The following is a 13,293-nucleotide window of genomic DNA, read 5'->3' on the forward strand; positions in this document are numbered from 1 at the left end:
ACGGCCGGCCGGCCCATTCGTGCCGTGGCTCTCCCACGTATAAACTAAACTAAACATATAACTAGATACTTTCATAAAAGTAAAAGAGACTAGCTCAAAATTAACGCCTAGGGGTTTTAGCACATAGTACCGTTATCTGAAACGGGCACATTACATTAAGGCTTTATAGACTCATGAACTTACTTTTAAATAAAAGAGCTTTGAATTAATAAAAGAACATGAAAAAAATGTAAAATATATTTTATTTGTATCAACAGTATGTAAAGTTTATTCGTCGTCCCTGGCGATGAGCTCGGGCGGCCACGTGTCTATGGACTTGGGCAGGAGCGAGGCCGGGCACAGCAGCAGCTCGTAGACGGAGGTGAGGGTGTAGCTGCCCAGGCAGTTCAGCGCCCACTCGTAGTTCACCGGCACCACGCCGCGCTCCATCGCCAGATCTGAGAGTATACATATTGACATACATTTCTAGATTGGTACATTCGTCATACGATTTTCATTATTTTTAGACCCCCCTCTCACCTTGTCACAGGTGGTCACATTTGTGAGTTCATCACCCCTTTAGGTGTGACATACTTTATGGTTTATGGATGAACCCATTTAGTTAAATTGTAATATTATTATGTTAAAATTACTTTTATTAGCAGCTTTAGAAGCACTGGTGGGTTCACACATTAAAATATTTTCCTGTGTTCAGCTTTATCAATTATTTATTACCAGTGAGTAGTGATTGAACAACTTTTATGCAAGGATTCAAAACGCTGATCTTCAAATTATTATTATTATTATTTATTAGTTCCTATTGTTTATCTTAGAAATAGGATTTAAATATCTCTTTGCAATAATCAAATAATTACAAACGGATTTAGTAATTTAAATTTTATTACACCTAAGTATAATAATATATTACTAGCAAGTGAGTTGCAACTAAAGATTTACTTAGCTTACATTTATTTTTCACGACTTTTTAACCATTTATTAATGTTGCAATAAATTCTGCAAAGTTATGTCGCACATAAAATATAATTCTTATTTTCTATATTGTACTATTATTTTATGATTGCTATTATTTTTTTATTGCGACCAATTTTACAATATTATCTTGATAGGACAATAACAAGGATGAGTCAGTCATCAGTGCAGTGTAGCAAGAGCACGCGTCTGGGGTGTGTGGCGACTGGCGGCGCGGGCGGCGCGGGCGCGGGCCGCGGGGTAGCGTACGTGGTGGTCAGAGTCCGATCGTACGAGGGTCGAGGGCCGAGGGGTTACAACTTACATCGCGTGATGCGGCACATATAGTCGTTACTTGTACGGTGTACCGCTACACCTGACTGTATCATGACTATTCATGAGTCATGACGCATTGTATTACATCATCAAATTGATCTTCGCACCCCAAAATAATTAAGTAATGTCAGACTTTGATACTCCTTGTAACCAACAAAATGGAGGAGGTTTCTCAATTTGACCGTATATATTGCAGTATATATTACCCCATCAAAAACATATTCATGTAAAAATATTGCTAAGACGAGAATATATAGTTCGTGGTGTCAAAAAGTAGTGAGATCTCAATTCTCATGTAGAGCCAAATTTCTAACCTTATAGTATACTCAGCCCTATATCTAAAAACCTTAATTTTACACAATATACTTGATATAATGTATCATCCGCACGAGAAGAATATTTCTCTACACATTCGTCAAAATCGGTGGCCCGTAAAGTTAAAGTTAGCCTTAACTATAGCTTTAACTTTAACCTTAACTTAACCATAGAATTTCACAGATGTCTGTTGCGTATTTTTCTATTAAAGCTACAGTTACGGTACGAGAGCCCTAGAACACATTTTTTATTACTTTCATTGATGGTCCTAAAATATGGACTGTTTTATTTGTAGGACAATGTTACTCTTAAGTTATATAACTAATAAGTAATAAATAAAATAAAAGGTCTTTATTTCTAGCAAAAATGTACCCATAGAGAATAATATAAAATACTAGATGACACCCGCAACTCCGTTGCGCCAAAATTCGTTTATCGAGCGGGAACCGTACATTTTTCCGGGATAAAAACTATCGTATGTCCTTTCTCGGGACTCAAAGTATCTCCATGCCAAATTTCAGCAAAATCGGTTCAGCGGTTCGAGCTTGAAGAGGTAACAGACAGACACACTTTCGCATTTATAATATTGGTATGGATTATGTAAAATTAAAATAAAAAAAAAGTTGACACTGTAAAGGGGTGTCCAGTCATAAAATCACTTCTTGTTCTGGTTCATGTGAACAGAGACCCACCGCACATACATTCGATTATTGTAGTAGTCGTCAGAGATAGCCGCGAGTATAATATTGCCAGAGCTGCGCAGTCCCTATAAAGGCCGGCAACGCACCTGCAGCTCTTCTGACGTTGCGAGTGTCCATGGGCGACGGTATTTGCTTACCATCAGGTGACCCGTTTGCTCGTTTGCCCCCTTATTTAATAAAAAAAAAATGTCCCCTGTGACCCCCCCCCCCCCCCCCCCCCCTTCGGACCGCGCCTGCTATCAATATACAAAAAATCAACAAAACTTGGTTGACTACTGAACCCTAAAATGGAACCCTAACAAGCTGATTTTTTGTATATTGATAGGTTAATAGTTATACTTATAAGTTAAGAGTAACATTGTCCTACAAATAAAATAGTCCATATTTTAGGTTTAAAGTATGAAATTCTTTCTATTTCTGTTAGCTACCATTTACAAGATTTTTCGCAGATAAAAATGTTGTTCGTCTTATCAAAATGAAGCTACTTACAAAAATTAGCTTGATAGTAATAAAAAAAAAATGTTCCGTTCTTACTGGGAAAGTGATTTGAATTAAACCGATGTTTAATTCCAATCAGTTTCCCAGTCAAATCAGTTTCTAAACGGGAGACTGGGGACACATCTTGTCCCCAGTCTCCCCTTTAGAATTTTTAATGTGCCTCTGCACTTTTTTTCCTGCGCATTATTTTTGTTGCGAAAATCGCGTAGGTAGTAAAAAGCTATTAATAATAATAGATGATAATAGGTATAGCCTATAGGCTATCATCATCATCATCAGATTCTGGTAGACCTATAGGTCTACCAGAATCTGATGATATGAATTACTATGAAATTTTAATTTAACAGAAAATTAAGATTATTGCTAATAAGTAACTTCATATTATGTCATCATAAAATAAAAATAACGATTGTAAAGAAATTAATTTTTATTAAATCAAACTTTTACAGCAAAAGTTCATGCCTCTGACCAAGATGCACAATCTGCACCGCCTAATAAAATTTCTTCGTAATCTGCGAAATGCAAGTCTGTTATTCATAATTTGTACCCTAGCAAACACAAGCTTTTGTCGTAGTTCTTGTTCGCTATCCCCACAGAAAAAAATCGATCGGGTTAAGGACCGTTATGTCTTGTGTAATGTGTACCCGATGGGGCCACATTTTAGCAATTAAATCTCCAGAAACTTCTAGCTAAAAGAGCTCTAATTAGTATTTGGTTGAGTTTATTTTGTAAAAAACTTAAATACTGAAAACCATTCAGCCTAGCTGGCATTTCATGCACCACCAACCTCTGGTTAATTATGCCAGCCCACATGTTTATACCAAACAGATGCCGAAATCGATCATTTTTGATGATAATATGAGGGTTTACTCTGAAATAATAGTGTAAATTATGAATATTAAATATGCCTTCTTCTGAAATTTGACTTATCGATCCAAAGAACCTTGTTGAAAAACTGCGGATCCTCCTTGTGGCGTCTTAGCATTTCCCTACAAAATCTCAGATTAGATTGTTAGCAAGTACTAACAATCGTTATTTTCATTTTATGATGGCATATGAAGTTATGAAATTTATGAAATTTTAATTTAACAGAAAATTAAGATTATTGCTAATAAATATATTAGCAATAATCTTAATTTTCTGTTAAATTAAAATTTCATAAATTTCTACCTTGATATAAATCAGCAAGTTTTTCTAATACAGGGTCACTTTTACGTAGTACATTTTTTTTCACAGTGGGCCCAAGATAGAAATAATTTTGGTAACCCTACAAATTTTTTGGAAAAATAGTTGATGGTTCCTGAAATTTGGACCGCAGAGACGCAGTTGAATTTTTTTAGTGTAGACACATTATCAAGGAATAAAAAAAAACATTATTTGTTTTATTGTTTCATAGCAAAAAATAAATTTAATGGGTTAAATGTAAAAGGACTTGGGGTTTCATTAAAAAAATACAAAAGTATTCATAACTTTTAGGGCAATTGAATTATGATCATACTGTAGAATATTTTTTTGTTGGAAATGCCTTCCTCTATCTGCCTGTTTCATTTGATCCACAATTTTTGGTCACGCTGTATATATAATATACAAGAATTGCTCGTTTATAGATATAAGATAAAAATATTTTTCATATTAATATTAACTAGAGATCGCCCAATGGTCGAAATTCGACCTTAGTTTCAACGACATTAGGACTACTAAGTACCTATATTTTGTAAAAAAATAATATTGACTATCATATTTTTTTCAACTTTTGTCTCTGGGACTCAGTTGATCTCAGACTGGCATAAATAAAAAAAACTGTAATCCATTTTCAATTTGTCACCTTGTTGTCAACCGTTGTCAACAGACTTCAACCTTAAATAAAAGAGCATAATTCGTATGTATAGGCTTGTCACTCAAAAATCTGTCATTTTTCCTAGTGTGTGTTGTAGTGTGTGTAATGTTTTATTTGTTAAAAAAATGTATGATAAAAGCATAATTTCGAAATAATATTAGCTCGATGCACTCCTTCACCATATAAACTACGAGGGCTGCTATTTATGTATCCGGAATTAAAAAAAGAAACAAACATATATCATTTAATATGGTTTTATTGCTTTTCAAAATATTCGCCGCGATGATCGACACACTTTTGCATACGCTGGACACGGACGTAAAAAAAGTACGGACGTAACCTTCTCTAATCACGAGTGAAGCCTAGTTATGGCCGCCCGTGTAGGACGTGTGCGTGATATGAGGGTTGCCATATAAATCATAAATTTGTAAAATTTCCCTACTTTTTTTTGTAAACTCAGACAAGTTAAATGTATTTTTTATACTTAAACATATTTTTATGTTTTTTTCGCTTCAGAAATGTAAGCGGTTGTTAAAGATGTCATAATGAAAATATTATTTTTATGACACTATAGATAGAAAAAAAAACACATATTACGTACAGAGAAGTATATTATTTACATAACATTATTAGTAATAATGATTATGTACAAACATTTACAATAATAAAATTATTACTAGCTATTTGACCGAGCTTTGCTCGGTATTCGATAAAACACGAATAAAATGACATTTTCTAAAAATGATTCCTAGCTAGACAGATTTATCGCCCCCGAAACCTATATAACAAACCTGTATACGAAAAGATATAAGATACTTAAGTCCCGTAACCCGTGTCTTCAAACAATCAAGTAATGTTAAATAAATAATGGCTTGTTAAATCAGTTAACGGCCTGTTAGAGCTATCGAGAGTTCTACCATGCGCTAACGTCAAATCAAATCACCTAACATGGTGTTAAATTTATTTCTGGTCCAGAGGTCCATTCAATATTTTCATTCCTACTAGGTCTCAATGACGCTCGGGTGACTACACCAATAGCACCTTCCCTCCCCTACTACTGAAGGAATTCTAAGACAACAATTTTATCTATGGACGCTTCACACCACGTCAGTCTGACCCCGTGCTAAGTACCTGAAGGACTTGTGTTACGGGTACCAGACAACGGAAATATATTTAATACTTTTATACTATACATATATTTAAGATTTTTATTATATCATACACATATTTAATACACATCCAAACCCGGGAACATTGAAAACTTTTTGTTCCGTCGGCGGGATTCGAACCCGCGACCCCCGGCTTGAGCTGCCAGACACTCAACCAATTGAGCCACAGAGGTCGTCGACTATGTGTTGCTGACTGTGTTGAATTTAAAACATCGACACTGCGACGAGCATCGTAAAAAACTACGTCGTGACATCGTAACGTGCCATGATACACGTGAAACGACGCCGCATCGTGGTACGACACGACGTCGTATCGTGTTTATGTGTCCCTGCCCATATATAATAATATACCACGTTAGTCTGGCCCCGTGCTAAGTACCTACCTGAAGGACTTGTGTCACAGGTACCAGACAACGGAAATATATTTAATACTTTTATACTATACATATATTTAAGATTTTTATTATGTGATACACATATTTAATACACACTCATGACCCAGGAACTTTGAAAACTTTTTGTTCCGTCGGCAGGATTCGAACCCGCGACCCCCGGCTTGAGCTACCGACAGCCCACCCACTGAGCCACAGAGGTCGTCAAACAACAATTATATCCACTTTTGTAAATTAAGAAATTAATAGGGGTGTAGACTATTTTTAGGAAATATATTTATTTTACAGATGTACCATCAAGGAAGTTGATTCCTATGCAATTGAGAGACCAACGTTATTTGGTCGAATACTTATGTCAATTCAATGTTAATTGTGATCTGTCGGCTGGGTTTGACGTAACGCAACCAAACTACTTATGTCCCCGATTTGCATAGGAATCAACTTCTCTGATAGTACATAAGTATTTTGTTACACCTAAAAATATGTATAAAAATAAATACACTCTTATTTCAATAAAAAAAATCACTTATTAAATATAAAAAATATTATAAAGTTATTAAGTAAAATATGTCCATTTTCGGTAATTCTATAATACAAACTCTCAAAAAAACAATAATTTGTATTAGATTTCGTTTACTGTCTACACCCCTATTATTGTATTCCTGCCTAATTACTGGTCAATAGTATGCTAAATACTTACATGAAACTAATAAAAGACAATAAAATTAATTATTTGATTATTTAAAAATAATTTTAAATTTTCCCCGGTTTGGGGAAAATTTCCCCACTTTGTTATGGACATTACTGACCTGTTGAAGTTGAATTAATATTTACATTATTTTATCAAAATACTTTAAAAATATGTTATCTTACCTATGAAATATTATTCCTTGATGTTTTTTGTGTAAGGTTGTATTGTTCTTGCACCATTTTACAACACAAGATGGCATATTTATTTTTATTTATGAATGACAAAGACGTGTCACCGCGATGCAGTCTAATTGCGTAATGGCGGTACGATCGGCTTATTACAGTGCGAGTGTTTGTGCAAGATGTGTACATATGATCGCCTGGGCTTATTAAGGGTGCTTCACTCATTTCTTAATGGCGATCCGTCCGTATTTTTTTTACGTCCGTGACGCTGGAACCAATTTTCATAGCACTTTTTCCATTCTGATTGAGGTATCTCCAAAACGTGCATTTTGAACGCATCAACAGCCTCTTCGCGGCTCGAAAAACGTTGACCACGTAATTTGTTCTTCGCGTATGGAAATAAAAAGAAATCGTTAGGTGCCAAATCAGGGCTGTACGGCGGATGACCAGTCAATTCGATCTTTTGACCCTCCAAAAACTGAGTTGTTTCAGCTGAGGTGTGACAGCTAGGATTGTCCTGATGTAATATGATTCTGCGTTGTCGGTTGTCCTTTCTTATTTCTTCAAAGACTTCTGGTAAACAAATGGTCGTATACCATTCAGAATTAACCGTTTTACGATTCTCTAATGGCACTGTAGCCACATGTCCATTAATTCCAAAAAAAACAGGCGACCATTTGCTTCAAAGTACTTTTTGCACGAGTAACTTTTGTTGGTTTCGGCTCATCTTGGAACACCCACACCGTTGACTGTTGTTTAGTTTCGGGGTCATATGCATAGATCCAAGATTCATCACCTGTGTAGATATTATAAACGGCTTTTGATGTACCACGGTTGTATTTTTTTATCATTTTTTTGCACCAATCGACACGAGCCCGTTTTTGATCGATTGTCAAGTTGTGCGGAATCCAACGCGAACATATTTTTTTTACAGCCAAATGTTCGTGTAATATCTTATGTATGCTCGTCATACTTATGCCTAAGGACGCCTCTATCTCGCGATATGTAACATGACGATCACGCATTATTAGTTCCCGCACAGCATCTATATTTTGTGGGACAACAGCTGTTTTTGGGCGACCTTCTTTATTTTCATCCGTGAGCATAGACCGCCCACGATTAAACTCACTGTACCAGTGATAAACAGTGGTTTTTGATGGTGCTTCATCTCCAAAAGTTGCGGTGAGTTGAATAAAGCACTGTTGTTGATTTAGCCCACGCCGAAAATCGTAGTAAATCATTGCACGAAAATGTTCACGCGTTAAATCCATGGCAAATGAAGACACGCAATTTTCAAAATGACGCCACAATGGAAAAATAATTGACAGTCACATGAAACAAAATGTATTCTTCAACCAAAGAGTTCTATTTTCAAATGTTGTAATTACTTTTTAAATATTGTTCTTGTAAGTGGCCAGTTCCGGATACATAAATAGCAGCCCTCGTATAACTGTGCAAAATTTCATTCACCTACGTTTCCCCATTTTTTGTCAAAAGAGATACAGAGTTTTTGGCTCACGTATTAATATATAGAAGATTTGAAATGAATGTGTCCGTCACCTTTCTAGAATAAAATAGATAGTCCCATAGGAAACATGATAGTTTTTACTGTGGCGAAATGCGCGCGATTAGCGATATACTTATTAAATGCTACCTGACCAGCGAACTTTAGTGCCCAAATGTGTGCGCAATACACAGGGTGCCCTTCCTATTCCATCACTCTCTCCCATCAGGTAAGACGGCTGACCGACACGACCGGTGAGATAACTGGCGAAGGACTGCTCGCTTTGCATGCGTAGGCAGGCATGGATCGACTTTTTAGAACAGAGAAACGAAATTCGCAATATAAGAGGAGTTGCAAGGGTTAACTTTGCTGGGCGAAAGTCGAAACACAATAGAACCCTTACTTGTTAAACTATGTATTCTGTGCCCTTACATTAATCTCGTCCGAGGCCTTTTTCTTGGTACTTGGCGCCGGCTCATTCGTGTCGTAGTCGTGGCTATCTTAGGGTTGTAAAATCCTATTGACAAAAACGGCGACAGTGGGAGGAAGTTTGCAAGATACACAGCACTGTTGTTTATGCAAATCATGATCCAATCTTATATGCTGCAATAGAATTACTAATATAAGGATTATGGGCCGATCATAAAAATATTGTTATCTGTTGTAAACAATAATAAGTTATAATCCAACAAGTGGCGCAGAGTGCACAGTCCAAACGTTCGAAAATATTAGTAAGCACCTTGCAGGCAGTTCGATTGTAGATAATAATATGTTGCAACTTGGAATTTAGTAGATTTGTCAAGTCGTCTAAACTAGTCACAGGTGTATCATAATCTCTCTACTTGTTTATATTTAAAAAAACCGGCCAAGTGCGAGTTGGACTGAAAGTTAATTAAAGGTTTACCATTTATGACGTATAAAAATAAAAAATCGGCCAAGTGCGGGTCGGACTCGCGCACGAAGGGTTCCGTACCGATACAGAGCAAAATAAGCTAAAAATTGTTTTTTTTGTATGGGAGCCCTCCTAATATTTTTATTTTATTTTAATATTATTATTAAATATTAAAATACACGTCATATTATAACAAAATTATGTGTGAAAAATTCAGCCCCTTCCTTTTGCCACTATTGATATAGAGCGGAAAAGGCCGAAAAAATCACGTTTGTTGTATAGGAGCCCCCCTTAAACATTAATTTTATTTTGTTTTCAGTATTTCTTGTAATAGTGGCAACAGATACTTTGGAAGAGTCTCTTTCGCAAACTATTCAGGTTAAAAAAAATATATTAGGAACCTCAATATGAATTTTGAAGACCTATCCATAGATACCCCACACGCATAGGTTACATGAAAAATTTCTTTTTTGTTTCAGTTCTACAACTGAAACAAAAAAAATCTAGAATGCAATATATATTCAAGGAATCTTGTCCACTGTCCAATGTCCTCTAGGTAAGGGTGGTATTCTATCAAAGATTTTCTATTATAATATGATTTGGATAACAGAAATTGGTACACTTCACGTAATTGTCTTTGTAAAAGAAGTTGTCTAGATGCAGACGAAAGAGAAAGGGATAGATAACAGCTCACAGGGGATATTTTATGCAAATTTTTCCCTTCGGTCATATTTTCTTCCTTTGTCAATTTAATGAAATTTTTATTGAGTCTTTCACTGAATTCTTTGGAGTATGTGCAGTAAGAGATAAGGTCGAAAGGTTATCTTCGACTACACATTCGACTGCAAATGTAATACCACACTTTTTTTATAAAAATAGAGGGCAAACGTGGCCATGGACCCTCGCCGCATCAGAAGAGTTGCAGGTCCGACCTTTTAAGTGGGATACGCTCTTTTCTTGAAGGTAACAGTTCACGCGTTTAAGCGTAATCGGCGTAACAGTTGCATAACAAATAACAATACGGGCCAGACGCGGCGCACGCGGGCACGGGTCGCGCGATGGCCGCTGGCCCGCAAACGTGAGCGGTGAGCGAGCACGTGCCTCGTGTGCGAGTGCGGACTTTACACGGATGACACACGCCTGCTGTATACATTTCTGAAGTGTGTATAAAATGAATGAGGTGAAGCCCGAATAATGCACACACGAATAGGAAGATACCCTCGAAGAAATTGATTCATAGGCAGTTGACGGACCTAAAGCACTCCCTAGACGGTAATTCAGCATGACATGCATTTACGTGACAACACGGGCGTAGCCAGGGGGAGGGTTTTGGGGGGTCCAAACCCTCCCGAAAAGTTAAGATATTAACATTCATAAAATTAAAATAAGGACAGGCGTGCGGCGTATCTCAATTATTGACCGACTTCCAAAAAGGAGGAGGTAATACGTTCGACTGTATCGACGGGTGCAAAGTAAAAAGAGTCATCTACAAAACAGCAACTTTTCAGGAGAGCGCATAATAGGAAAAAATGCTCCCATTTTGTCAATTTCCGATCAAATTTATTGAAATTTTCATCATTGTTTCATTATTTATTAATGAATCCACATGTATATTTAATTTCTTCTAATTATGTTTAATTTACGAGATATTGTAGTTGTCTGCATCTACATTGCGCTTGAAAATATGACAACTGAGTTAACTACCACTTGGTCGTTTCTACGTGGGAATTAAAAATTATATTTATTAAAGTATTTTTACCGATTACTAGTACGATTATCAGTAACTACGTAAAGTGTAACACTTTATATTATTAAAATTATTATTAAAAGTAAGTTATATTATTAAAATATGTAGTTAAACGTTTTACATCTTAAACACACCAAGTTCAGAACATAATTGCGTAGATATCTTTTTCTACGTTGTCGATTCGGTGCAAGGTACACGATTTAGAAGGAAGTTAAAATATGAAATACTAGCTTTTGCTCGCGGCTTCGCTCGCGTGGAATTTGAAAATCGCCTAAATTGCAAATATTCCCGTAAGCTCCCTTAGAAACATGATGTTTTTCCAAGACCAAAAGTAGCCTATGTTACTTTTCATCCTTTCAATTAAGTTTATGCCAAAAAACAATACGATTTGTTTCTTCGTTAGAGCGTGAAGGAAGGACAAACAAACAAATAAATAAATAAACATACTTTCCCATTTATAATATTAGTATGGATATACTTAGGAATCATTCATTTACTTTAGTAAAAATCGTATTTTCTCACAAAAGAAATGAAATTCTGTGTCAATACTTTAATTATTTTAAACTAATTTAAAAATTATTCAGTATCATTATCAGTACAGGAACTATGTTGTAAATTATTATAATTTAGGCAGAGGCTTATTAAGTCTTTGTACTTGGCACTTGTAAGCATGATGGGTTCATTATAACATCATAAGCATCGCCGGACGTTTTACACCATCGGAGGGGTGCATACGATTCTTCAGAACACAGAATGAAATTTTATTTCAACGATTTCTCAATTGCTTCTCGTGATCACAGAGATCCCAAAACCGGTCAAAGATAAGTTAATAGAAAAACTTCGCGAGAACTTGCAAATGCCGGGATATGATGTTACGCAGGTTGCAATTTACCATTTCTGGACTGATGTAATTGTTTACCTAAATTTTGTCGTAATTTACGTCTCGTATCAATACACGTGTCTTTATTTCTCAATCGCCTTTTCTTTAGATCAATATTTAACTGACGTCTTTTTCTACCGTTTAACGAGGAAGGCGTAGAACATTCACTTGATGCCTCCACTGCCGAAGAAGCATCAATGGTGTTGTCTATAGAAGATTTAAAGTTTGAGAGGGACAATATACTCGATGGCCTGTTTGAGTTAATAAACTCAAGCAGGTCACAGATTATATGAGATCAAAGTATCTGTTTAATAAAAAAGAATATATAATATTTTGATCTAATACTGATAATGGACGCGGCGGACTTGAAGTGATGAACTGTATTCTGAGGGTGTTTGCGTATTTGTTAATTTGCTGAGATCGACAAATTTTCAAAATCATTTTATATTTCAGAATGAGAGTGAACTGGTGTGACTGGCCTAGAGTATTCAGATCATGGGGACTTATCTTACAAAGTTAACTTCTATTCATTTGTCTTCATCGTTGACACATCAAGGTTTTCTATAAGATGTTCAATAATTTCATCGGGCAACACAGTATTTTGCTCGATAAATCTATCACTTATGTTCTGGAAACTTTCAACTTCTTTAAAAAGTCGTTTTGGACTTTCTGAACATGAAAAAACAGTAAAAAATAACAGTAACAAATTAGATGTCAATTAATATAGCTAACAATAAGAATTAACATAAATAGGTACTCATAAACATAATAAACAATACTAATTTGCAAAAGTAAATTGAGACATCTAAATCACAATCGCAACGTAGAAAAAGCTATATGGCAGATAGCCGCTTATGCCGCATAACATGACCCCCGCGCGTCCCGCGTATAGACGACCAGCGGTAGTTATCCGCATCTACATCGTGCAATTTCACAAAACAAGAGTAGATGTCTTCTTTTATGTGATAAAAGTACCAAAAATAAGGTGATATTTGAATTTTTGTTTTTGGTATGTTGTAGAACATGATATTTTAAGCTAGTTTCTACAAAAAAACGAAAAACTCAAAATTGCAGATGACTTTTTTTACTTTGCACCCGTCGGTATGTATCTTTTTTTTTGTATGTTCAACGATTACTCAGCCGTTTGTGGTCCGATTTTCGAAATTATTTTTGTGTTGTATAGGGTTTCACTCGAATTTGG

General features: G+C 35.8%; 1 protein-coding gene across 2 annotated transcripts in view; it reads right to left on the reverse strand.

The window, feature by feature from the left end:
* Positions 1–221: 221 nt before the first annotated feature.
* The window catches only part of LOC121739797 (protein PFC0760c-like), a 28,132-nt gene continuing 15,060 nt past the window's right edge, over positions 222–13,293 (reverse strand). For both annotated transcript variants that reach the window (XM_042132367.1, XM_042132368.1), the window contains exon 9: positions 222–437. In XM_042132367.1, the coding sequence (XP_041988301.1) occupies positions 268–437 (170 nt within the window). In that variant the 3' untranslated portion in view covers positions 222–267. The remainder of the gene's footprint in view (positions 438–13,293) is intronic.

The sequence above is a fragment of the Aricia agestis genome, chromosome 2 (assembly GCF_905147365.1).
Source record: "Aricia agestis chromosome 2, ilAriAges1.1, whole genome shotgun sequence".
Taxonomy (NCBI): Eukaryota; Metazoa; Arthropoda; class Insecta; order Lepidoptera; family Lycaenidae; genus Aricia; species Aricia agestis.